This window comes from Chaetodon trifascialis, chromosome 2, assembly GCF_039877785.1.
Source record: "Chaetodon trifascialis isolate fChaTrf1 chromosome 2, fChaTrf1.hap1, whole genome shotgun sequence".
Lineage (NCBI taxonomy): Eukaryota > Metazoa > Chordata > Actinopteri > Chaetodontiformes > Chaetodontidae > Chaetodon > Chaetodon trifascialis.
The window spans coordinates 1,200,660-1,226,538 of record NC_092057.1 but is presented as its reverse complement, the minus strand read 5'-3'; the positions used below and the strand labels follow the sequence as shown (position 1 = coordinate 1,226,538).

The following is a 25,879-nucleotide window of genomic DNA, read 5'->3' as shown; positions in this document are numbered from 1 at the left end:
CCAGCTGGAAACTATAGGGGGCTAGTTAGGGTTCCATCATTTTTGGGGACATTACAGAGACTTACATTCATTTCCTGGAGACTTCCCCCTCAAATGTAATGATTTACATTATGGGAACCTGCATTTTGTCCCCACAATGTGACGTGTCAATGGTGTAAAGAGATTTATGACCCCATAACTTGAATAATATATGGGCGCACGCACGCACGCACGCACGCACACACACATACACACACACACACACACACACACACACACACATTGGTACACAGATTACAGTTTAGTTGTGGTGGTGGAAGGAAGGATGAGGTGGTTTGAATTTGTGGAAGAATCCAAAGTTTCCTCTTCCTTTTTGCTGTTGTTTGTTTGTTTTTGTCAATCGCATAGTCGTCGCACCCCCCCCCACCCCCCACCACACACACACACACACACACACACACACACACACACACACACACACACACACACACACACACACACACACACACACAGAGTCTGTAAAGTTGATCAAGGGTGAGAAACTATATGGCACATTCTCCCTCCCTCCCCAACTCCTCCGCCCCCTCGCCGCCCCCCTCTGTCATTCGGGGAGTACATACTGGCTCGTAGCTCATCCCAGCGGGCAGTAGTGAAGTCATGGTGTGTGAAAGTTTGGGTTTTTAGGATGCCTAATAAGATGGCAGAATCAAATTCATGACTCAGAAGATAGAAAAGTCCACAACATAGCAAATACTTAAGGAAATCCGGCAGGAAGGCTCGCGACAGTCATGGGGATTAAAGAGACCAGCTCAGGTGGGAGTGGACTGAAAAGGTAAGGACTTAAAATCATTTGACCCCCTTTCAATGGACCTTCGGTCGAATGCAGGCCATCAGCGTGTGGAGTGAATAAAGTTGATGTTTTGGCCTTAAGATAAGCGTGATGCACAAATCACTGTCTGTCTTTTTTAAAATATCTCAGACGAGCTTAAGAACATTGGAGATGAGACATTGGAGAAGTCCCGTGTTATGAGTATCACACCCTTACCACTTATAATAAGACAATCAACTTGAGCTGAGCGGACTGTCTGAGACAACATAGATCAGAATGTCAGCGTAGAATTGAAATGTAGATAAAAAGAGACACATAAGTCATTATTCAGCACTAACATCAAAGAAAAAAAGAGTTTTTCCATCGTTAATAAACACGGAATCATTTTAAAGAGCCGTTTCATCGCGTGCGTATTTACGCACAGAAGCGCACACCAGATCATTCCACTTTGGAGACGAATTCAGAAGAAAACATAACTAATAAATGATGTCCGATCTTCAGGCCACACCCAAGCAAACGTTCTTGATTCCCCTGTAGCCACAAACATTAACTGATACCCCCACGGTCTCTCTCCGCCTGTGACAAGGTATTTAAGTCCCGCTTCACCGGCGAGTGCGCACACAACCCGTCTGCTGTTTGACTTAACGTGACTTTCTCTTGATGATTTCACCTTTCATGAAACACTCTCTCCAGCTTCCTGATTCTCCCAGCTTGTTACTTTCCCTTTCCTGCAGCCAGAGTCACACTGCATAAGTCTCCTTAGTGAAAAAAATATAGATTAGAGAGACGCTATATCCTCCTCTTCTTGTCATTGCTATTATTATTAAAATGACAAAAAGACATTTTGGACAGCCTTTAGACTGGGATTGAACTGTATGCATAATTTCTTAAATGTGTATCTGTGACACATGTATATACAGCATCATGCACTGGTTTGACTGGTTTGGTTGGTCAATTTGATTGGTCATAGAGGCCAATCAATGGTATCTATGACGTGATTTGCACCACTAAAGTACAATGTAGTTATTAACTACAACTTTTTGCCCAGAGGCCCTTAACAGGTGAATCTTTCCATGATCATAAAAAAAGAATAAATGAAATATGCATAGCTAGATTACCTTGTCAGGGGCCCTGGAAAGAAAGAAAATGTATTTTGGCCCCTTCTGACCCCCACAACCCCCAGTCTGTTCATTGTGTATGTGCCCTGTGGCCTCCAGCTTCTCACTACAGAGCACGAAGCGAAGTATGGCATCGGTATTATATAAATGAGTACTGTGAATAAAAAAAAAGTCAATAAATAGATTAGATTAATTTAATTTCAGTTTAATGACATGTCCCTCTAATGCCATTCTCCGACCCCAACCACCCGCCGCTATGGTCGCGGGTGTCGTGCTCCAGTCCCTGTAACTTATATCCAACGCACCCTGCCTCACGTGGCGGTCTATTTAAGCCAATTAGCGCTTTCCATTAATCAGTGCCACCCCTGAACTCCTCCAAACAATCCTGCAGAAACTTCTGTAAACACACTAAAGTTCAGGCACCCTCATGGCGCTTCAGGAAGTTTGCGCAGAGCGTGCCGTGCGCCCCGCGGAGCCCGGTGCTGCCACTGCGCGTGTCAAGGCACTCACCCGCGGGCGCTTCCTCCTGCCAACTGTCCCCCTCAGACGCGCACTCAAGGCGGAGGTCGGCGTCCTTCTGTCCGTGCTGTCCGCGTCTCCGCTGGGATCACGGCGACTCTTGGGGTTCCTCTCCGCCGAGGTGCAGGGAATCACTGCCTCACATCAGTAAGCTTTGGGGCCGCTGGCCGCTCTCTCAGTTAGTAACGTTTGCTGCAGGTGTGTGTTGGCAGCAGGTGACGAGCACGAGGTTTAGGTGTCTGTTTGTGGGCCGCGTTAGGACCTGCTGGCTGCTGTAATCCGTACCTGCTGTTGTCATGCTGCGTCTGCCTTCTTCAAGTGCTTCATAAAAAATACAAAACACTACAGCTGTGAAGTATTACAGGATAATACTGCTTCTACTTACATTCTGATTCTTTCTCCGTGTGGAATCATGAAAGTTTCTGTTTAAGACAGTGAGTAGTAGCCATTTTCAAGACTGATTAATCATTAAAATATTTTCTTAATCAATCATTTTGGTAATAAAACACCAGAAAACTGCAAAATATGTTCATCACAGTCTCCCAGAGTTCAGGGGGGCTTCTTCGGTGTCTTGTTTAGTCTTACCAACATTTCCAAACCCAAAATATTAAATTTACTGTGATGTCAGGACCCAGAGAAATGGCAAATTATTGTACTTGTAGCCCAATAACCTATTTTTTCTTTTTTCTTTTGTTTTTTGGGGGGTGGGGGGCATTTTTTACTTAAAATAACTACTAGAGCAGCATTCTTACAATTGTTCTTTTTAATGCTGTTATCTTGAGATCACAAATGAATTATTTTGCCTTGCGACATCGAATTAATCAACCGTTATCACGAGAAAATAAGCGGTTGTTTCTTCTTTTTGCTTGTAATGTTTACCTGAGATCAGGAGTGCCAGACTCCAATCATCAAGCTTTTAAGTTGTCTTCACTCAAAGTGTAATCCAGTGAGAGTGATGTTTGTGCATCTGTGGGTGCAGTGCAAACACAAACTGCTAATCGCTAATTCGGCATACTCTTAAAGTGCCATTTTGCCAAAATGTACAGAAATATAGAATAAAAACAAAGTGCACCCTACTTCTACCTCACGGAGTCCATTCTAACATTAGACTGTTTGTTTACATCCTTCGATACGTTTTCACCACTTTTAACTTTCCCTTTTTATGTTGTTTTTAGACAACTCATCGAGGGCTCGCATCGTCAGCAGAAGCCTTCGTTTCACTTCTCGTTTAAGGTCCTGCTCCTGCTTTGTATCGTGGTCATCATCTTGTGTTGCATTTTGTCCAGCAGCTCTCGGCCATGGTGGGAGAGCTTTCCACTCCAAGAGCACTACGAGAAGTTTTTCAATCAGCCCAATCAGGATAATCTAACACTTCGTTTTTGGGCCTATCCAACACACAGAGTTAAAACAAATGAAATCCTTCAAATCAAAGAAAGCCCTACTGAGCGACCCACTGTGCGACCCACTGAGCGACCCACTGTGCGAACCACTGAGCGACCCACTGTGCGAACCACTGAGCGACCCACTGCGCGAACCACTGAGCGACCCACTGTGCGAACCACTGAGCGACCCACTGAGCAACCCACTGAGCGACCCACTGTGCAACCCACTGAGCGACCCACAGTACCACCTACTGTCCCACCTACTGTCCCACCTACTGTCCCACCTACTGGCATTCAGTACCACCAAGCCTACGCACGCAACTACCACTTTATCATGGATAATGAAGAGGTATGTAAGACCACAAAACCTTTCCTGGTCCTGATGGTTCCAGTGGCACCACATGATGTAGCAGCCCGGGACGCCATCCGTCAGACATGGGGCAAAGACAGAAAGGTTCAGGGTGAGGTGGTCTTCACTCTCTTCATGCTGGGCTACTCTGGAAGAGCTGATGCTGGTCAGGTGCAGGAGAAAGTCAAACAGGAGAATCTGCAGCACCACGACCTGATTCAGAGTGACTTCATGGACACGTACCTCAATCTGACCATCAAAACCATGGTGATCATGGAGTGGCTGGCCACACGCTGTCCTACAGCAGCCTACGGCATGAAGGTTGACTCGGACATGTTCCTGAACATTGACAACTTAGTGATCATGCTACAGAAGCCAGGCATCCCCAAGAAGGAATACCTGACAGGGATGCTTATGTGGAACAGGCCAGTGCTGCGTTCAAAGAATTCCAAATGGTACGTCCCTGTGGAGATGTACCCAAGAAACACATACCCGACCTACACCCTGGGCATGGGATATATCTTCTCCAATGATCTTCCAGGTAAATTTGTGGAGGTCTCAAAATCAATCAAACCCTTTAACATTGAGGATGCTTACATTGGAATGTGCATGGAAAAGCTGGGACTTGCACCCACATCACCGCCAAATCCCTCTCAGTTCAAGGCCTATATCACAAAATACAATCGCTGTGAATTCTCCAAGGTCATCACCTACATTCTTGGGTCTGCAGAAGAGCTGGTGAAATACTGGACAGACTTGAAAAAGCCTGGACAACCCTGTTAGGATTGGGATTACTAGTTTGCAGTGTTTACAGAGGTTTCTCAATAAATGCACTATATAAATGTCAAAAAAGATGGCATTTTTTAAAAATGTGAGCTCTTCAGGATTGTCAGCAAAAAAATGTGAAGGGAATGATTATTGGTCCTGATATGTGAAGTGACATGAAAATGTGAAGGAGTGGAATTAAAGGTGCCTTTGGGTTGGCTAATGGTGTTGTAGAGCCACGTTTTGACAAACAGGTAATTTATGTTTTTTGCTACTGTAAGTTTACAAAGGCAGACATGCATGCCTCACACACTGGGATGCCCTCATACACTAACTGCAGGGTGCTGCACGAAATCTGCAGTGGGCCAACTTAAAGAGGAAAGGCTGTTTGAATGTAATGCAACAAACGCACGGAGAAAGGTGTCAGATGATTGTAAGTTTTCAAAATGTAAACAATTAAAGAAGACAGACTATTTAACAAAAAGCCTCTAAATATTCATAGAAAATGCACGTTTTACTGCACTTGATGAATTTTAGTGAAGTTTTTTTTCCAGGACCAGAACAGTCAAGTTGTGCAATGTGGGATCCAGGAATCCTTGAAATCATTCAATCGATTATTAACGACAAAGTGTGTGCGGCACAAAAACTAAAAGCAGATCAGTGTTTAGCGTTCACACTCAGGACTTAAGCATAAGCCAATGACTTGAACAGGCCAAACAATGACCATGGGAGCAGTTTAATAAGGAAGTGGTGTACGATGGCAAGTTACCACTTTGTAAATAGAAACCAATGTTTGTCAAGTCTCAGTGTTAGAGATGGCCACCCAATCTTTTCATACAAGATCCAATGATAAGTAGAATAAATATCACCAGTAATGAGTCATGAGGTGGAGAAGATGGCCTGAATTCTCCTTTGAAGGACTGATTCAGATTTATTTCCTGAGTCTTAATATTTAGGAACCCATGAAAAGGAGATGATATCCTTGGGTCCTGGTTATGTTCAGATTTCTGAAGTATTATGCGTTGCACATGTAAAGACCATAGCTTGGATCAGGCTTGTGGAACCTAATCCAGTTTTCTGAACATTGACAGGTGGAGAAATGAGTGTCTGAGATGTTAGGAATCAAGATGCACATGGACTGTAGACAGTGCAGGGATATGTACAAGGTTTCTCCTGTTCCATGTGGACACTTATCTGTATGCAAACGCACTCAAGATACATGATTTACTAAATCAGCCGACCCATATGAGCCTAAGCTGAACTTTAGAATTCAGTAGATGGATTTAATTCATTAAATAATAATTAAAAATCAGCAGTTTGATCAATGTGCAACTCGGCGTCCGATAAGTGTTCAAGGGAAGGTTCGGGATCTTTACAGAGATAGATGCAGTACTTGTTGTTCGTGGAGAAAAAGAAGAGGAAGTATTTTATTAATCCCTCTTGGGAGAATTCAGTTGACTGAAGAAAAAGCACTTGGGGGGATTTCTACAAGCTCGACCAAACAGAAAGGAAAACAAGTCCAAAATAACAAGGAAGGAAGAACGTTTCCCTCCATGGAGGTCTGCTTCTCTGCCCGTGCTTTTGTTATTACCTTAAGTGTTGTTGTCTCTCATCTTGTGTGCGATCTACACCCTCACTCTTTCGAAGCTCTGCGTGGGTGTGGTGAAATGCTTATCGGACTTGCACTTTTCCTGTGGTCTTGATTTAGGGTGGGCAGGGTCGGCATTTTTATTACTGGCAACAAAGAAAGTCTTGCTAAAAGCTGCATCCGGCAGTGACTCATTCAGGAAGAATACGCAGAGCGACAAGGAAGTTAACTTTTCACTCTGGTGCAAGGCTAAAAGCGAACATAAGATCATCACAGACTGGACCATTTCAAAGATATTATTGAAGCTTTGTGATGACTGTGCAGGGATTCGGTGTAGATGTACAGTGAGTGAGAACATGACAATGGCATGTCTCTATTTGGTCCTTGAGGCATCCTTTTCTTCTTGTCTTTTTTTGTTTTTGTTGGCATCAATAATGTTCTTATCTGTTTCAGGAGCAGCAGTTATTACAGTTCATTGTGTGCAGAAGGGCAGGTGATACATGTCACGTTCATACTTATCTTTGTGGATGGATGATATGTCATAACTTTGTGGAGAGACTTTATCGCAGACGCATAGTTTGTGACGCACCACTTCATCTAAAGGCACATTGTTCATGATTTAAAGTGCTGTTTTTAATTTGTGTTACAGTTTTTACACTACGTCTATGAAATGATGTTTTATTTCATTCTTTTAAAATAGTATAAGTATAGTATTATTTTACTTATAATAATAGTAAAAAGAGACGGAGTTCACAACTTTTGAATACAACAATCAATTTCTGCTAGATTATACTGTAAACTGTCTGAATCAAACCTAAAAGAGCCTGTTTTCCATCCTTCATTTGGTGAATTTGCATCAAGTTGCTTGTTTAAATCACATTAAAATCCAACTGTAGGAATCCATATTGAATTTGTGTGCTTACTGTGATTTCATGTATTCAGTATGTATGTTATGTTTGATGTGGAGAAACTTCTGGCCAGCCTCACTTTGAATAAGAGAATAAGCTGATGAGCCTCAGCTGCTGTACAAGCACTCGGACAGACAGACAGGAGGTGAAACAGCGTGGGTAACCCTCAGTCAGTGTTGTTTTTCATGTGGTATCATCAGAGGAGTGTGGAACATCCACAAGGTCTCCATCTTATTTTATTTATTTTAACCTCGGGACACCCAAAGCCTCCGGACATAAAGTATGCCAAGTGTGAAGGACTCTGAAGCCTGCAGTGCATAAATTAAATATTCCTTAAACACTCGGCAAACACCTGGGTGTGATGCAGATAAAAAAAACTGTTTTAGTTTTTAAGATAAGACAAAACTTTATTGATCCCATGTCAGGGAAACTGTGTTGGTACAGACAGCAATAATAGCAAGAATAAAGAACAGAGAAGGAGACGTAGAAAAAGAAATGAACACAAAATAAAACTCAACCAAATATGTACATTATTTAGAAAAAACAAAACAATAAGGGTATTGTTGAACATGAGATGCTGCAATTTTTATCTATTTATTTTTGCCAAGTATCTTTGGACGAATCTGTAAATGTGTTTGGGATTAAACAGATTACAGATTAACACAGACAGCCGCGTTGTATTTATGGCCAGTCAGAACATGAATTTAAGATCACTAATAATGATGTTTTAGCAAGCAAAAGTCTAAGTAAACTGATTAATTAATTAATTAATTAATTGATTGATTGGTATGGAGACACATTTTTTTTAAATATCTATTGAGTCTCAGTTTTTGTTTTTAAACTCCTTCATTTCTCAGAGTTCCTTAATTTGACATGTAGGATTTGTATAATATCTCTAATATCTTGACAGAGGTCAAGACTGAACACAGTCTGTTTTGAAGCCTGGAGTAAAATCAGCTCTCAAAACTGACTGTAGTTTCATTTCATGTGTTTGGGATCATTTGATGGATTTAGTGTGAATTTAACGGGGCTTTCTACATTAATGGGCAGACAAATCACTAAATTGTAATTTTCTCCAATGATCAGCCTGAAAGAAATATAATCCTTCAGAGCCTCAACATCCTGAAACACTTTCTAAGAAGAACTAAGATAGAGAGTATGTTAGTCAGAGCAGTGAACATGCAAACAAATTCAATATATATCAAAAATAAAGGCTCCCATTATAAATGTATGATTACAATTAGAATGAACTTTATTGGTCAAAAAAGTTGACATATCAGCAATTTGACTCTTGACCATAATGAATGTGTATTTACTTTAAGTGGTGCTTTCAAGGACCTCACTCTGCAAATTATAAACTCCCATAAACTCTAACAAAATAACTGAAAGAGCATAAGTCCATCTCGCTATAATCAGAGCCAAATTCAATTCAGGAAATGACAGACTTTTAAAACTGAGTGTGACTAAATGCTTTAAGCTCAGAGTGAAGGATGGAGTTTGTGTATGAGCAGATTCCTCTGGTGCAGCTACATTTACAATAAACACATAAATACGGAAGCTTGAACATGTCAGTAACCAGCATAAAAAATTGCCTTATTTCCCAGTCCTAAACCCAAGGTGGCGTCTTGGGAGCGCTTGTTTTGATGACTAACAGTACAAAACCTAAAAATATTCAGTCTATTATCACACACGGCAAAAAGAAAACTGACAAATCCTCACAGTCGAAGAGCTGCAACCAATGAGCGCTGGCATTTTCCTCTTAAAAATAAATAGATAAATAAATAAATGATTATCAGAATAACTGAATAATTTATTCAGGTAATTATGGCTCTGTGGGCTTCCCCGGAAGTCGGGGGCTGACTGGGTTCCACACACAGGCAGGGAACAGGGAAGTGAGGGGCTGGTGATCAAGGTGTTCAGTCTGCAGGTGAGGACTGCCATGGCAGCAGATTGTGGTCTGTAGGGTCCGTCCAGGGTCTTTCCCGCCTCAATACGGTCCCTGAGTTTCACTGCAGAAGAGAAAAACCGGCGGAGACACCACGCGCTTCGAAACGGGACGCGAACAGGTAAAAGGTAAGTTAAGGTAACGAGGGGGAAAAAGTCGTTACCTCTGCGCTCCCGTGTGTGTGTGTGTGTGTGTGTGTGTGTGTGTGTGTGTGTGTGTGTGTGTGTGTGTGTGTGTGTGTGAAAGTGCAGCAGATTGCGTCCCTTCCGCGGGTTAAAAATCCAAACTTTAATTAGTCCATCAAAGGACTGAGTCTCCGGAGACTCGGCTTGTCCTCAGACTGAGGACTCGGTTATCCGCTGGCTGCAGTTCGGCGCAAAAACTGTGTCTGTCCGACAGGCAGGAGAATTGTGGGGGACAAATGTCTCTGAAGAGACACAGGGTCCAGCTAATGGTGTGTGTGGGGACATACGTCTGATTACACAGTCACACTGCGGGGACTCGCCGGACTTGTGGGGACAAAATGCAGGTCCCATGATGGAAATTAATAGATTTTAGGGTTGGGCAAATACTGGTTATGGTAAGTTTCCAGGAAATTAATGTAAGTCTATATAATGTCCCCAAAAGGGATGAAAACCTAAGGTGTGTCTTTGTGAGTGCGCCTGTGCGCGTGCGCTGATGTGAAAACCATTGAAGGTCTTAAAATATTTTAAAATACTCCTTTTTTAAAAAGTGACACATTGAAAACCAAATTTTGAAACACTGAAATGCTGAAACAGCTTTTTAAATACAGTCTGGGCAGTATAGACAAATACCTGGGAGGGGTCCTCATGCTGACATCAAATCATGGTTTTCTGTGTGCTCAGACATGTAGGTTTGCAAGTACGACAGATAGTCACGGCTTACCCAAGAGCCTGGATTAACTGGGTGGAGTGTAGACTGCAGCTTCTTTGTTCGTCTATTGTCACAGTTTTGAAAGCAAAATTTAGATATTACAACATGGTAAGATGTGTTAAATAAATTGTTATTATGTCAGATAATAAACATATTCAAAATGTTATAGTGTGTTTTAAATCAGTGAACAGATCATAAGTGCACATAGAAAGTTCTCATGTTTAGTTTCTTCTAACTTCTGTTCATGCAAAATGAAAATAAGCTATTTATTCCTCGTACACTGCTGAGGCATCGGTCTAATATTTCAGCCCAAACTTTATTTATAGAGCACAACCAGGGTTGACCAAAGTGCTGTACAGGGTAAAAGGATAAACTATAAAATGATCCAAACAATGCAGCAATTACAATAAATAAAACAATAGTAAAAACATAAAAACAATGCAGTAAAAGAGGATAAAATAAAATAGAATAGAATTAAAATTAAATTAAAATTAAAATTTTGCCAGGAGTCCACTTAGACTTGATTAAAAGCCAGGGAGAAGAGTTGTGTCTTTAAAAACCTCAATCGATCCCGCGGAGCGGATGTGCCAGGGCAGGTTGTTCCAGAGCCTCGGGGCTGCCGCCACAAAGGCTCGGTCACCTTTCGTTTTTAGCCTCATTTTTGGGGTGGCCAGTAGCAGCTGATTTGAGGATCTCAAAGTTCTGGCAGGGGCGTGGATACAGAGCAGCTCAGTCAGGTACTCAGGAGCTAGGCCATTGAGAGCTTTAAAAACAAACAATAGAATTTTAAAATCAATTCTGAAAGCAACCGGGAGCCAGTGCAGCGAAGCTAGGACAGGGGATATGTGGTCACGCTTGCGTTTGCCAGTGAGAAGACGGGCAGCTGCATTTTGTACCAGTTGCAGGCGGTGCAAGAGAGAGTGGTCCAGGCCAAAATACAGAGAGTTACAGTAATCCAGTCGTGTGTTGATAAAAGCATGGATTACAGTCTCAAAGTCTTTACGTGGCCCTTTACTTTCGATAAGATCCTCAAACGGAAAAAAATGTTTTTCACGACCGAACTAACCTGGCGATCAAATTTCAGCCTGTCATCAAATATTACACCAAGATTTTTTGGTGTAAGGGGGCCCAGAAAGCCAGCTGGAAAGTCTGCTGGACCACCTCCAAACATTATGATTTGACTATTTGAACTATTTGACCATAGTTCCACCCTCTGATCGCCTCTCAGCCAATCAGAAACCGGCTCCAGTGAGCAAAGCAGTGATTATCTGATTGTAGATCCAGGAACAGTTGAACAGAAGGAGAGATCAATGAAACAATCAGTGAGGTGAGGGAAGAGGAGGGTGTGTATGATTTAAAAGCCTTCATACGCTACTTTTTCCAGTGTTGTTCACCTTTCTCTCACGTGACACTGGCTACGTCGTCACGTTGCAGCTGGTGGAATGTGGGGCTTGTAGTTTTTGAACAGTTGTAGTTTTAAACAGCTGTTTGCTGAAATGCTTTTCCTGCTTGCCCGCTTGTTTAATTTCTAAGTTGTGTATTTCTCTCAACTGTGCAATAACACTATTTATGACCCAGATTGGCAACAGTACTTTTAGAAACTGTGCATGTACACAGTCCTATATTTCTCAGGTGCAATACGACACGTCATCAGTTCCTTTTCTCATTAGAATATTCACAATTTTTATGGCATTCACTATTTTTTTTTAGAATCTGTACAGATGTACATATTCATAGCTGTTTTTCTGTTCTGTACCCTGTTTACTTTTGACCTCTTTATGGCTGGCTGAAACGACAAAATTCCCCGGAGTGGCATCCATAAAGTCTTATCTTGTCCCTCGGTGGCCAAACAAGCACAGAAAATTGACCCTCGTCTGCCTCAACGGATTCAGTGGTTGCACAGACCTCCTCCTCCAATGTCCTTCATTGAAAGTAACTGTTGTTCCAAATTTTATTGGCTGTGAGGCCAACATCATCTGCTCACTTTCAGATGTCATTGTTTGAAACATGGCAATATCACCCACTAGTGTTTTGGTGGTGTAACTGCAGAGCGATGCAGACAAACATCTTTTAAACATCTAGTTTGGGATGTGCTTGAGTGACAGCTCCAGCAGGTCCCTCCTGTCTCCTAGTTTGAAAGAAAGGCAATCAAAAAGCAAAACGCAGCCTGATTACATGTTGTTTCACGTTCAAATCCCGGATGAGCCCTCGAGAAGGACACTCACAGGGCTTAGTGAGAGCATTTGATGCTGCTCTGTCAACAATGGTCTTGTTAAACCAGTGACTAATACTGTCTGGCAGAGCTTCACCGGATGTGAATCATTAAAGAACTTGATGTTGTTCACGGTAAACCAAGTCAGGCACTGCGGCAAAGCTTGCAAGACTTGCACATATGTCCAGGAGCTGCTTAGCCTTGCGTAGCAGAAAAGTGGAAACAGGGGCTCAGTCTCCTGAACAACTCGATCCTGAACAATGTAGATGAATTAAGTTCATGTAAGAGGCAGAAAAGTGTTGATTCTGGGGTGAACTGTCTCTTTCATACACCTCATCAAATTGTTTTATTGTCTGCAGACACTTAAGAAGCTTAAAGCATCTTTTATTCAGCTGGTGGTGCATTTCTTCTAAAAGCTTCTAAACACATTGAGTTTTGTCACCAGACACGAGGAAAATGGATGGCCTGCATCTATTTTTGTGCTGAATTTATTGTCTGAGCTGGGACAGAATATTTGTACTGGTCGGTCATGCACTTGGCTTGCCATGATTGGCTCACACTCTCATTAACTGTCCACGTTACACAGCTGAAATGATGCCAGACATGTGAGAATATGCACTTTCTTTGAGTGGAAGAAGATAAATTTTGTAGTCCAGAAATCACACACTTGAACATGGTTCTAAAACAGGCAGCGATGAGGGGAAAAAGGCTCTTGTACAGCGGAAAAAAACATGATGTATTGCTCAGAGTAACATATTGAAAAAGGCATTGTTGGAGCTGATATCCAAACTAAGAAATCGTAGTGGAACTAGTATGAAGGCATTTCAAATGACACAGATAAGCACTGCACTGACACTGAGGAACACTGTTTTCACTTTCAAAGCATGAAATTATCTTCTTTTTCTCAAACGTGAGCTGATTATGTTGTGTGTTTATCTGAATTTGCAGGGGAAAGTGCTGCTGTCACGTGATAATGTGAATCTCTGTCCTGTGTAGTCTTAATGGAGGACGGGAGGAGACTCTTAAAACACAGCTTTACCTGCATCCTGGGAGCAGTGACAGTCTTCCTTGTATATCTGTACTTTGACGGGGAGTCGGGGAGCTGGGACGCTCCAGGTCTCAGAAGAGTAGCAGGACCATCATCATCATCATCATCATCAGCAGCAGCAGCAGCAGCAGCAGCAGCAGCAGCAGCAGCAGAACCACAATGGGAGGATCCTGGGCCATATCATGTGGCCTATCCCCGAAACTACAGATTCATCATGGATGAGACGCCGACATGTAAGAGCACGACCCCTTTCCTGGTCCTGATGGTGCCGGTTGCACCCGGTGGTGTGGCAGCTCGGGACGCCATCCGGAGGACATGGGGAAAAGAGAAACTGGTTCTGGGTCAGCTGGTTGAGACTGTCTTCATTCTGGGCCTGCCTGGAGGAGCTGATGCAGAGCAGCAGCAGGAGAAGCTGGAACAGGAGAGCCTGCAGCACCGTGACCTGATCCAGAGTAACTTCCAGGACAGCTACCTCAATCTGACCATCAAGACCATGGTGATGCTGGAGTGGCTGGCTGCGCACTGTGTCAAGGCCTCCTATGCCATAAAGATTGACTCAGATGTGTTACTCCATGTCCAGAATTTGGTGAAACTGTTGCTGGATCCCAACACGGCCAAACAAAACTACATGACGGGTTTGGTGTGGTGGCACAGCCCGGTTTTAAGAAACCCTTTCAACAAGTTCTACATGCCGAGAGAGGTGATTGCTGAGCCAGAGTACCCTCCATATCCGCTGGGCATGGCCTACGTCATGTCCCTGGACCTGCCTGGGAAGGTCCTGGGAGTCTCTCCTCAGATTAAACCTCTGTACATTGAAGACGTCTACCTGGGCATGTGCCTAAAACGCCTAGGCATCTCTCCCACCGACCCTCCGGAAAACACTATGTTTATTGTCGACCCCTCGCATCCTCTGAGCGGCTGCAGCCTTTCAGGAGTGATCGCCGTGACAACGACTGGCATCCCACAGATGACGAGTTACTGGCAGAGGAGCAGACAGCCGGAAGCTAAATGCTGAACTTCAAGCTTAGCGGGACTGACTTGTGCCTTCTTGGTGGAGGGGGGGGACCTGTTTCAACCTGGATCTGACTTAAATCTAAAATAAATGAACACTGAGTATATTTATTATGGGTTTGCAAACAACTTATAAGCACCTTGTTTTGTTTTTTTTTAATGACTTGGAGAAATTTTGAGAGAAATACTTTTACTCAGTTACTTCTGGATACATTCGTTGTGCCACTTTATTATTCTATGCATTCATGCCCATTCTGTTAGGAGGCAGCTGGTCCGCCGGTCTGCAGGCGCACCTCCACGTGACTCACTTCAAAGCAGCATAATGACTGAGGCTACGAAAGCAGTGCTGCTTTCAAAAAAGTGCTAGAGGCTAAATGTTACAGAGGAATTAACAGCGTGTAGTGCAGATTGTTGCATGATTTTGAGGCCAAAACTTACCTGGCAAAGACTGGTTTTCAGTGTTGTGCACCTCACTACCTCACACTCAGAGACTCATTACTCTGAAGGAGTTTAGAGGTACACTCTGTAATATTTTTAATAATATTGGTGAGTACTTTACTTTTGTATGCATGGAAAATCCCCCGAGCCCTCTCTCTCTACCTGTCTACCTGCCAGCCCAAATTGCAATGCATATCAAATGTACTCGTCAAAGGGGGAAAGTTGAGAATAAGTCTGGCAGCCTTGTTTTGTGCCCCTTGTAATTTTTTTATTAACTGTTTAGACGCAGATGACCAGATAACTGAGCAATAATCCAGATGACACAAAACCAGAGAACGAACTGTTTGACAGAGCAGTGATGAAGGAATAAAAGGTGCACATTTCCTGTGTGCGCTGCACACCTGCAGTCGAAAAAAATATAACATGTCTAGTCAACTGTTAGTCTCAAAGTAAAAAGAAACCATTAAGCGCGCGTGTATTAATGGCCATTTTAAACCGTTACTAACGTTGTTTGCTGAGTGTGGCTAATGTTAGCAGTGCTATAGCACCAGCAGCCTCCTTTTCTTGCCATATGCTCACAGTCCCTACCCATCACATGATGAGTATGATCATGTGGCCCAAGCTCTCATCAACAAGCATCCTTGTCTGAAGGAACCAGGGTCTGCCAGTGGGCGGTATTGCTGGAAGTTCAGTTTAAAGTTCAAAATGGGCAACTTCCAGCAGAAGATGCGAGTGGCTGGATGTTCCGAGCTCAGTCAATGCACGTACCTCTGCATCAACAAGTTCAAAAAGACTAAAGAGGGCCAGAAAGTCACAAGTCAACTTCCTGCCAGATTTTCCAGAAGGGAAAGCCTAAAGTGACCTTGAGATAGAGAGATCTGCCATGGTCAGTGAGATGAAGAAAAGAAAGGTTGACTGAAAGCAAACTGGTGAGATGATGAGTAACACCATTTCTCGGGGGGGCAACTGTTGCGATGATGGCTAAGATGAATCCTTTCAATGAGTACAATAATAATAAATAAAAGTCAGATAGTTAACTTTACAGTGTTACATTGTATTGTTTCATTTGGTTTTCCTGTTCAGTCACTAGATGGCAACACCAGACATGAATTGTACATATTGTACAGCATTTCTGTAAAGCTATATCAAGTTAAATGTCTCAAATACAATAAATTAGGTTCCACAATAAAACACTTCCACTGTGGCATCAACAGATACAGTCATCTACTAGTTTGCCCATGAAATCACTGTTAGCACAATCTACAATTTATAGGTACCATGGATGCCATCTCAATAATCAAACCAAATCAAATTCTACTATAGAAATAGAAATAGAATTAGAATGCCTTTACTGTCATTATACCCTGTATAATGAAATTCAGAGCAGCTCCTTCAGTGCAAAAGGTACAATAAATACAATAAATACACAACAATATAGAAAAGTAGAAGCAAAATAAAAAAGCAAGTTATGTACACAGTACAATATAATGCACAGCATAACATATTGTATTTCTCCAATAGGGAGTATTGCACATTTGTGGTACAGTAGAGGTAGACCAGGGGATTGATGTCAGTGCATATGTGAGTTCAGGGTGGTGATGGCTTTGGGAAAGAAACTGTTCTTGAGTCTGTTTGTTTTGGACCTTTGCACCTGTAACGTCTTCCTGAGGGCAGCAGGTCAAACAGGGTGGAGCCAGGGTGGGAACTGTCCTTGATGATATTATTTGCTCTGGTGAGACGTCAAACCTGTAATTAATCAAATCTTAACAGAACATGTTCAGTACATACAGTATTTTGCTGGCAATATGCAATCAATACAACTATTAACAATTCAACATTTGGAGAGTACAACATAACACAACTCACCATTTCATAACACACTCACTCATCACTCATGCAGTTGCGGGCCAGGTCGATCAGGCAGTCTCCTGAGTCCCGCGCGCTGTGAGTGTCTTCTTTCATTTTTTTCTTTCTTTTTTTCGCGCGCTGCGAGTGTCTTTCTTTGTCGCGCGCTGTGTGTATCTTCCGAGCACGCATCAGTGCGTATGACGAAATCACGTTGGGGCAAGCCCTCCCGGAGCCCATAGAAATGAATTGTAGGGTCCAAATTTAAAAAAAAAAATCTCAACATGTAAGTCTATGAGAGCGCCTGGGGCGATTTTGCTTCTGGTTGGAAAGTGATGTTCAGGCTGCTGATTGGACAATAATATTAAGACTTAGACCGGCAAAATAAACTCTTTTCTCTCTCTTTTTCTTGTGTGGCTTAAGGAGGGCGGTGCACTGTCGCCCACTATGGGCCAGAGACTCTGTAGGCTACTCTTCAATGTTTTAAGTCTGACTGAATAAAATGAGTCCTGCAATCTTTCCTATTTTGAGCATTTGCACACTTTTAGCCTACAGTTTCCCCAGATACTAGTTAGTGAAGAGACACACATTCTAAAACACGTTCATTGTTAATCGTTCATCGTTTCCATTTCAGTCAGTGTCTTTCTAAGCGCGTGCGTGTGTAGCCTGCCCACGTGTGTACCTGTCTGTCTGCGCAAAGAAATTTGATAGGTTTGTTTGTTGTACTGCGTCAAGATTGACAACAATTTCGACCAATTGTGAAAAGAAACTCGAAATTATTAGATTAAAAAAAGTCAAACTTGTGAGTTTAAAAGTTGAATTGATGAGATAAAATGTCCAAATTATGAGATTTGAAAGTCAAGGTTGTGAGTTAAAAAAAAACGTCGAAATTATGTGAGGGTCAGAATTTCCACTGACTTACCATGGGAGCATTTCTTTCTTTAACAGGCGGAAATGGGCTTCCATACAGATGTAACTGCACACAGTTTATAAAGTCTATGTTCAAGGCTAAAGATGGACCTATTGCCACGACACTCGCTAAATTCCTGCAAAGGAACAGAGGTCCTTACAGTATACTGTAGTTATTCAAAGATCCCCACAATCATTCTTTTTGAATTTGTTTGTTTGTTTGTTTGTTTTGACAATTGTGCGTTGTTTGCAATGTTTATTTGTTGCTATTTTAGCATTTTCAGTCTTATGGTCACAGGCGTATGTTACACATTTAAAGCCACTCATTTTTTTTTTTGTTTTGTTTTTTGTATTGACAAAGTGTGTGCACCAATAAATGTTTAACTGGTTGCATGTTAATTGTTGTTTGTCATATTTCTCTTTTGAAACAAACATGCTATAGCCATTAATTACAGGTTACTGTAATATTTATTTTGTTAAATCATTCTTTTTTTTTTATTTAAATAATTTTGATTAGGTTTTGCTAAGCATGATTTTGATTATTTGGTTAAATGGCCAATCAGAAATGGATTTGGAAGTTTAAACAACTGGAAATGGACGTTTAAGTTCAAAGAAATCTTGAATAATTCAATAGATTCATTCATTTGATTCAAATGACCTGACACTTTTAATTAAGCTAAAATAAATTTGGAAATTCAAATAACGACCCTAAGCAGTTCAAACAATTAATAAATCCAAGTCAACTTAACTGAAACAAAAGGTTTACACAACTGACTATTTTAATTAAGCTGAAATAGATTTACAAGTTCAGGCAATTACCGTTTAAATCAAACCCGAGTTAAATCAATGATGAAATCTAAATCAACCAAACTAACGCAGATGTTTACACAACAAGGAATATTTAATCAAAATAACTTTTTTTTTTCGCTTAACTTAGAATTTTAAGGCAGCCCTTTCACTCATATTCTTAAGTTGAAACAAAATGGTGATACCAGAACGACCGCATTACTCCATGCAATAAATTTGGAGATTTTCCATTCCAAAGCAGGGTTTCCTCTTCCATTCCCGATAGTCTGTAAAGTTGATCAAGGGTGAGAAACTATATGACACATTCTCCCTCCCTCCCCAACTCCTCCGCCCCCTCGCCGCCCCCCTCTGTCATTCGGGGAGTACATACTGGCTCGTAGCTCATCCCAGCGGGCAGTAGTGAAGTCATGGTGTGTGAAAGTTTGGGTTTTTAGGATGCCTAATAAGATGGCAGAATCAAATTCATGACTCAGAAGACAGAAAAGTCCACAACATAGCAAATACTTAAGGAAATCCGGCAGGAAGGCTCGCGACAGTCATGGGGATTAAAGAGACCAGCTCAGGTGGGAGTGGACTGAAAAGGTAAGGACTTAAAATCATTTGACCCCCTTTCAATGGACCTTCGGTCGAATGCAGGCCATCAGCGTGTGGAGTGAATAAAGTTGACGTTTTGGCCTTAAGATAAGCGTGATGCACAAATCACTGTCTGTCTTTTTTAAAATATCTCAGACGAGCTTAAGAACATTGGAGATGAGACATTGGAGAGGTCCCGTGTTATGAGTATCACACCCTTACCACTTATAATAAGACAATCAACTTGAGCTGAGCGGACTGTCTGAGACAACATAGATCAGAATGTCAGCGTAGAATTGAAATGTAGATAAAAAGAGACACATAAGTCATTATTCAGCACTAACATCAAAGAAAAAAAGAGTTTTTCCATCGTTAATAAACACGGAATCATTTTAAAGAGCCGTTTCATCGCGTGCGTATTTAAGCACAGAAGCGCACACCAGATCATTCCACTTTGGAGACGAATTCAGAAGAAAACATAACTAATAAATGATGTCCGATCTTCAGGCCACACCCAAGCAAACGTTCTTGATTCCCCTGTAGCCACAAACATTAACTGATACCCCCACGGTCTCTCTCCGCCTGTGACAAGGTATTTAAGTCCCGCTTCACCGGCGAGTGCGCACACAACCCGTCTGCTGTTTGACTTAACGTGACTTTCTCTTGATGATTTCACCTTTCATGAAACACTCTCTCCAGCTTCCTGATTCTCCCAGCTTGTTACTTTCCCTTTCCTGCAGGCACACTGCATAAGTCTCCTTATAGTGAAAAAATATAGATTACAGAGACGCTATATCCAGGGCCGCCTTAACCTACTGTTAGGCCCCTGGGCTGAGAAGTTTGATAGGCCCTGTCCCGTCCTCCAAATTTACCGAGTGCGCTCTGACGCAGACATATCAACGCTTTTACTGAAAGAATCCCGTGAGAATCAGTGGGTGTCCACAACAACTTTTTGCCCAGAGGCCCTTAACAGGTGAATCTTTCCATGATCATAAAAAAAGAATAAATGAAATATGCATAGCTAGATTACCTTGTCAAGGGCCCTGGAAAGAAAGAAAATGTATTTTGGCCCCTTCTGACCCCCACAACCCCCAGTCTGTTCATTGTGTATGTGCCCTGTGGCCTCCAGCTTCTCACGACAGAGCACGAAGCGAAGTATGGCATCGGTATTATATTCTGCAACAAATCTATAGATACTTATTTTTGCTAGAATAACTGGACCCAGTATGTCGATAGTTTTTGTAATTTGATTTAGGAATGTGCATCACATGAGCACACTATAAAAAATAAAAATAAAAAATTATACAGTGCTCCTCTACAAGAAGATTGGCTTATAATAGGAGATGTCCCTTCACTGTACTTGAAGGTGGGGTGAGTCATTCTGCAGAGAGAGAGTTGATGTTTTCTGAATTTCTAATTCAGAGAATATGTCCTCACTGTCTACTCACTGTCCCCTCTTTCCCTGTGTGCTACTACTTGTGTATTGTTGTATTTTAATGACTGTCAGGTACAAAGAAAAACAAACACAGGAATAAAAAGGGCTGAATGAATGAGTACCATGAATGAAAAATAAATGATTAAATCAAAAAAATGTCAATAAATAGATTTGATTAATTTAATTTCAGTTTAATGACATGTCCCTCGGGGCTGCACGGTGGCGCAGCAGGTAGTGCGCGTGCCTCACAGCAAGAAGGTTGCCGGTTCGGTTCCCTGTGTGAAGTTTGCATGTTCTTCCCGTGCATGCCTGGGTTCTCTCCGGGCGCTCTGGCTTCCTCCCACAGACCAAAAACATGCTCATTAGGTTAATTGGTGACTCTAAATTGCCCCTAGGTGTGAGTGTGAATGGCTGTATATCTGTATATATGTTGCCCTGCAATTACCCCGCCTCCCGCTCGTTGACATCTGGGATAGGCTCCAGCCCCCCCCGTGACCCCGAGGGATAAACGGCATAGAAAATGGATGGATGGACATGTCTCTTAAAGTGCCATTTTGCCAAAATGTACAGAAATATAGAATAAAAACAAAGTGCACCCTACTTCTACCTCACGGAGTCCATTCTAACATTAGACTGTTTGTTTACATCCTTCGATACGTTTTCACCACTTTTAACTTTCCCTTTTTATGTTGTTTTTAGACAACTCATCAAGGGGTTGTGTCGTCAGAAGAAGCCTTCGTTTCGCTTCTCGTTCAAGGTCCTGCTCCTGCTTTGTATCGTGGTCTTCATCTTGCGTTACACTCTGCTCAGCAGGTCTCGGCCATGGTGGGGGAGCTTTCCACTCCAAGAGCACTACCAACCTATTGCACAACCTACTGTACAACCAACTGCACAACCTACTGCACGACCTACTGTACAACCTACTGTACAACCTACTGCACGACCTACTGCACAACCTACTGTACAACCTACTGCACGACCTACTGCACAACCTACTGTACAACCTACTTTACAACCCACTGCACAACCTACTGCACGACCTACTGTACAACCTACTGCACGACCTACTGTACAACCTACTGTACAACCTACTTTACAACCTACTGTGCAACCTACTGTGCGACCCACAGTACCAGCTACTGTCCCACCTACTGTCCCACCTACTGGCATTCAATACCACCAAGCCTACGCACACAACTACCACTTTATCATGGATAATGAAGAGGTATGTAAGACCACGAAACCTTTCCTGGTCCTGATGGTTCCAGTGGCACCACATGATGTAGCAGCCCGGGACGCCATCCGTCAGACATGGGGCAAAGACAGCAAGGTTCAGGGTGAGGTGGTCTTCACTCTCTTCATGCTGGGCTACTCTGGAAGAGCTGATGCTGGTCAGGTGCAGGAGAAAGTCAAACAGGAGAATCTGCAGCACCACGACCTGATTCAGAGTGACTTCATGGACACGTACCTCAATCTGACCATCAAAACCATGGTGATCATGGAGTGGCTGGCCACACGCTGTCCTACAGCAGCCTACGGCATGAAGGTTGACTCGGACATGTTCCTGAACATTGACAACTTAGTGATCATGCTACAGAAGCCAGGCATCCCCAAGAAGGAATACCTGACAGGGATGCTTATGTGGAACGCGCCAGTGCTGCGTTCAAAGAATTCCAAATGGTACGTCCCTGTGGAGATGTACCCAAGAAACACATACCCGACCTACACCCTGGGCATGGGATATATCTTCTCCAATGATCTTCCAGGTAAATTTGTGGAGGTCTCAAAATCAATCAAACCCTTTAACATTGAGGATGCTTACATTGGAATGTGCATGGAAAAGCTGGGACTTGCACCCACATCACCGCCAAATCCCTCTCAGTTCAAGGCCTATATCACAAAATACAATCGCTGTGAATTCTCCAAGGTCATCACCTACATTCTTGGGTCTGCAGAAGAGCTGGTGAAATACTGGACAGACTTGAAAAAGCCTGGACAACCCTGTTAGGATTGGGATTACTAGTTTGCTCAATAATACTAATACTAGGTTTCTCAATAAATGCACTATATAAATGTCAAAAAAGATGGCATTTTTAAAAAATATGAGCTCTTCAGGATTGTCAGCAAAAAAATGTGAAGGGAATGATTATTGGTCCTGATATGTGAAGTGACATGAAAATGTGAAGGAGTGGAATTAAAGGTACCTTTGGGTTGGCTAATGGTGTTGTAGAGCCACGTTTTGACAAACAGGTAATTTATGTTTTTTGCTACTGTAAGTTTACAAAGGCAGACATGCATGCCTCACACACTGGGATGCCCTCATACACTAACTGCAGGGTGCTGCACGAAATCTGCAGTGGGCCAACTTAAAGAGGAAAGGCTGTTTGAATGTAATGCAACAAACGCACGGAGAAAGGTGTCAGATGATTGTAAGTTTTCAAAATGTAAACAATTAAAGAAGACAGACTATTTAACAAAAAGTCTCTAAATATTCATAGAAAATGCACGTTTTACTGCACTTGATGAATTTTAGTGAAGTTTTTTTTCCAGGACCAGAACAGTCAAGTTGTGCAATGTGGGATCCAGGAATCCTTGAAATCATTCAATCGATTATTCAGCCTTTGTTTAAATCTTGAAGAGTCACTGAGGGTATGTCCTCATTTTAAACAGAGTGAGTAATAATTAATAAGAAAACAATTCAACGACAAAGCAGTTTGTGTTCATGGCTTTGGCTTAGCGTTCACACTCAGGACTTAAGCATAAGCCAATGACTTGAACAGGCCAAACAATGACCATGGGAGCAGTTTAATAAGGAAGTGGTGTACGATGGCAAGTTGCCACTTTGTAAATAGAAACCAATGTTTGTCAAGTCTCAGTGTTAGAGATGGCCACCCAATCTTTTCATACAAGATCCAATGATAAGTAGAATAAATATCACCCGTAATGAGTCATGAGGTGGAGAAGATGGCCTGAATTCTCCTTTGAAGGACTGATTCAGATTTATTTCCTGAGTCTTAATATTTAGGAACCCATGAAAAGGAGATGATATCCTTGGGTCCTGGTTATGTTCAGATTTCTGAAGTATTATGCGTTGCACATGTAAAGACCATAGCTTGGATCAGGCTTGTGGAACCTAATCCAGTTTTCTGAACATTGACAGGTGGAGAAGTGAGTGTCTGAGATGTTAGGAATCAAGATGCACATGGACTGTAGACAGTGCAGGGATATGAACAAGGTTAATGTTCGCGGCCATCGCGCGATGGACGCGTTGGCCGCGAAAATCGCTCTCATCGTCGCACCATCGCTTCATCGCTCGAGTTGAAATTATTGAACTTTTGCGGCGGATTCGCGTGAAGACGCGCCGCGACAGCCTATCAGCGTTGAGATCGTCATCGACGTGCTGACGTACGGACGTGGTCGACGAGAGAATGAAATGGCGGAAGAAATGTTGTTGTTGGGCGGGCTTGTCGCGCGACGCGATGACGCCGCAAGGGGTTTTTGTACCAGCGTCAAAACTGGAGCGTCTGGCGCGACGCGATTTCATTTGAGGCGCGATTTGAGGCGTTTGGTGGGAATGTAGTCTAAGAGTTGTTGCTGTAGGTGCACCTGATTTTAAAGGTCCAGGGAAGCGTGGTGTGAATGTATGTGTGTGAGCGTGTACGTGGGTAACTCCTTTGTGGTGATTCTTCCTCAAAGTGGTTGGCTCGCCATCTGTCACGACCGGAATCTCGCCCTGGTCCTCGGATTTTCCCGTCCTCTCAAAAACCTGACCTATAAACAAGGTCATATAATTTACTCTCTACTCTCAGATGCATCCCTCAAGGTTTAAATGTAAAAAAAAAAAAAAGACATCAAGCCTCAAATATTAATCTTATCAAATCTCAAATCTTCAGTTTTTAGTTGTACAACATTCAATTTTCAAGTGCATCCAATATGAGAACTAAACATTCAAGTGCTCACTTATTTCTCTGTTCATCTTAACAGTAACTCAGTAATACTCATGATAAGTAACCATTAACATTCAAAATATCACATATAACCATATCAAAACCACGTGCAACTAAAAGAGCAGTAAATACTGAGTTTGTTTTAGAGGTATCAAAGAAGTGTGCTCTGCTCTTACACTATAGGCCTATTCATGAGAGAGAGGGACTGCACCAAAAATGACCCTCTAGTTTACATCAAACTCACTGTTGAAATGAATTAAGTTCCTTCAACAATGTGCATTTTACAAAGTAAAATATTATTTGACTCATCATATGATTTATCAAATTATTCATCTTTAAATTGGCAACAGGAAACAAAACAACTTCCCCTTTAACATATACTGTACATCAGCATGAAATAACAGACACCATATACACACATGTTCAGAAATACTGCGCCATTATTCACTTCACTTTCATGACCACTGCTTTCTTTACTGCACAGAGAAACAACAGAAAAATAGCATCAGAGTGTTGGCTTTCCCTTTTCTCGTCCTCTTTCTGTGTTTCTGTTCTCTTAGCAGCAGCTGCCTTCACTGGCTGAGATTAGAAAAACGGAGGAACAACGCGCCTGCACACCTCCGAGCCGGCAGGCTGAGCGTGACCTGCGTAGACTCTGATTGGCTGCTGAGGCTAGGTACACCCCCACATGGGGGTGAAGTGAGCGGTGCATTCAACTGCAATGGGACATTTAACACTTTGCTGATGGAAACAAATAAAATGAAGAAAATAAGTATTCTCTTTCTTCTTTTATCACCGGTCTCATCTAATCTGTCTTTTCCCCATCTGGGCTACACATGTCTCTATTTGGTCCTTGAGGCATCCTTTTCTTCTTGTCTTTTTTTGTTTTTGTTGGCATCAATAATGTTCTTATCTGTTTCAGGAGCAGCAGTTATTACAGTTCATTGTGTGCAGAAGGGCAGGTGATACATGTCACGTTCATACTTATCTTTGTGGATGGATGATATGTCATAACTTTGTGGAGAGACTTTATCGCAGACACATAGTTTGTGACGCACCACTTCATCTAAAGGCACATTGTTCATGATTTAAAGTGCTGTTTTTAATTTGTGTTACAGTTTTTACACTACGTCTATGAAATGATGTTTTATTTCATTTTTTTAGAATAGTTTAAGTGCGAGGCAATGCAGGATCCTTCCACAGTTAAAGGAAATGTACTCTGTAAGACGTGTGTTGGGTAAAAAGAGACGGAGTTCACAACTTTTGAATACAACAATCAATTTCTGCTAGATTATACTGTAAACTGTCTGAATCAAACCTAAAAGAGCCTGTTTTCCATCCTTCATTTGGTGAATTTGCATCAAGTTGCTTGTTTAAA

At 42.2% G+C, this 25,879-nt stretch overlaps 3 protein-coding genes across 3 annotated transcripts; all 3 read left to right on the top strand.

The window, feature by feature from the left end:
- Window positions 1-767: 767 nt before the first annotated feature.
- Window positions 768-4,959, top strand: LOC139348684 (beta-1,3-galactosyltransferase 5-like). Its single transcript, XM_070988965.1, has 3 exons — window positions 768-811; window positions 3,621-3,900; window positions 4,060-4,959. The coding sequence occupies exons 1-3, from the start codon at window positions 768-770 to the stop codon at window positions 4,957-4,959; spliced, it is 1,224 nt and encodes a 407-aa protein (XP_070845066.1).
- An 8,530-nt stretch (window positions 4,960-13,489) lies between these two features.
- Window positions 13,490-14,551, top strand: LOC139348467 (beta-1,3-galactosyltransferase 5-like). The gene has a single exon (XM_070988630.1). It carries the CDS (start codon window positions 13,490-13,492, stop codon window positions 14,549-14,551), a length of 1,062 nt encoding a protein of 353 aa, XP_070844731.1.
- Window positions 14,552-19,084: 4,533 nt separating this feature from the next.
- On the top strand, window positions 19,085-22,562 carry LOC139349169 (beta-1,3-galactosyltransferase 2-like). Its single transcript, XM_070989732.1, has 2 exons — window positions 19,085-19,109; window positions 21,685-22,562. Exons 1-2 carry the CDS (start codon window positions 19,085-19,087, stop codon window positions 22,560-22,562), a joined length of 903 nt encoding a protein of 300 aa, XP_070845833.1.
- The last annotated feature ends 3,317 nt before the right edge of the window (window positions 22,563-25,879 follow it).

Excerpts from the sequence above, each read along its gene's own strand:
- LOC139348684 (XM_070988965.1), top strand. The coding sequence starts at position 768 with ATGGGGATTAAAGAGACCAGCTCAGGTGGGAGTGGACTGAAAAG. Across the intron at positions 812-3,620 it reads GGTGGGAGTGGACTGAAAAG|ACAACTCATCGAGGGCTCGC; the intron begins GTAAGGACTTAA and ends TGTTGTTTTTAG. Across the intron at positions 3,901-4,059 it reads GCCCTACTGAGCGACCCACT|CGACCCACAGTACCACCTAC; the intron begins GTGCGACCCACT and ends CAACCCACTGAG.
- LOC139348467 (XM_070988630.1), top strand. The coding sequence starts at position 13,490 with ATGGAGGACGGGAGGAGACTCTTAAAACACAGCTTTACCTGCATCCTG.
- LOC139349169 (XM_070989732.1), top strand. The coding sequence starts at position 19,085 with ATGGGGATTAAAGAGACCAGCTCAG. Across the intron at positions 19,110-21,684 it reads GATTAAAGAGACCAGCTCAG|TACCAGCTACTGTCCCACCT; the intron begins GTGGGAGTGGAC and ends TGCGACCCACAG.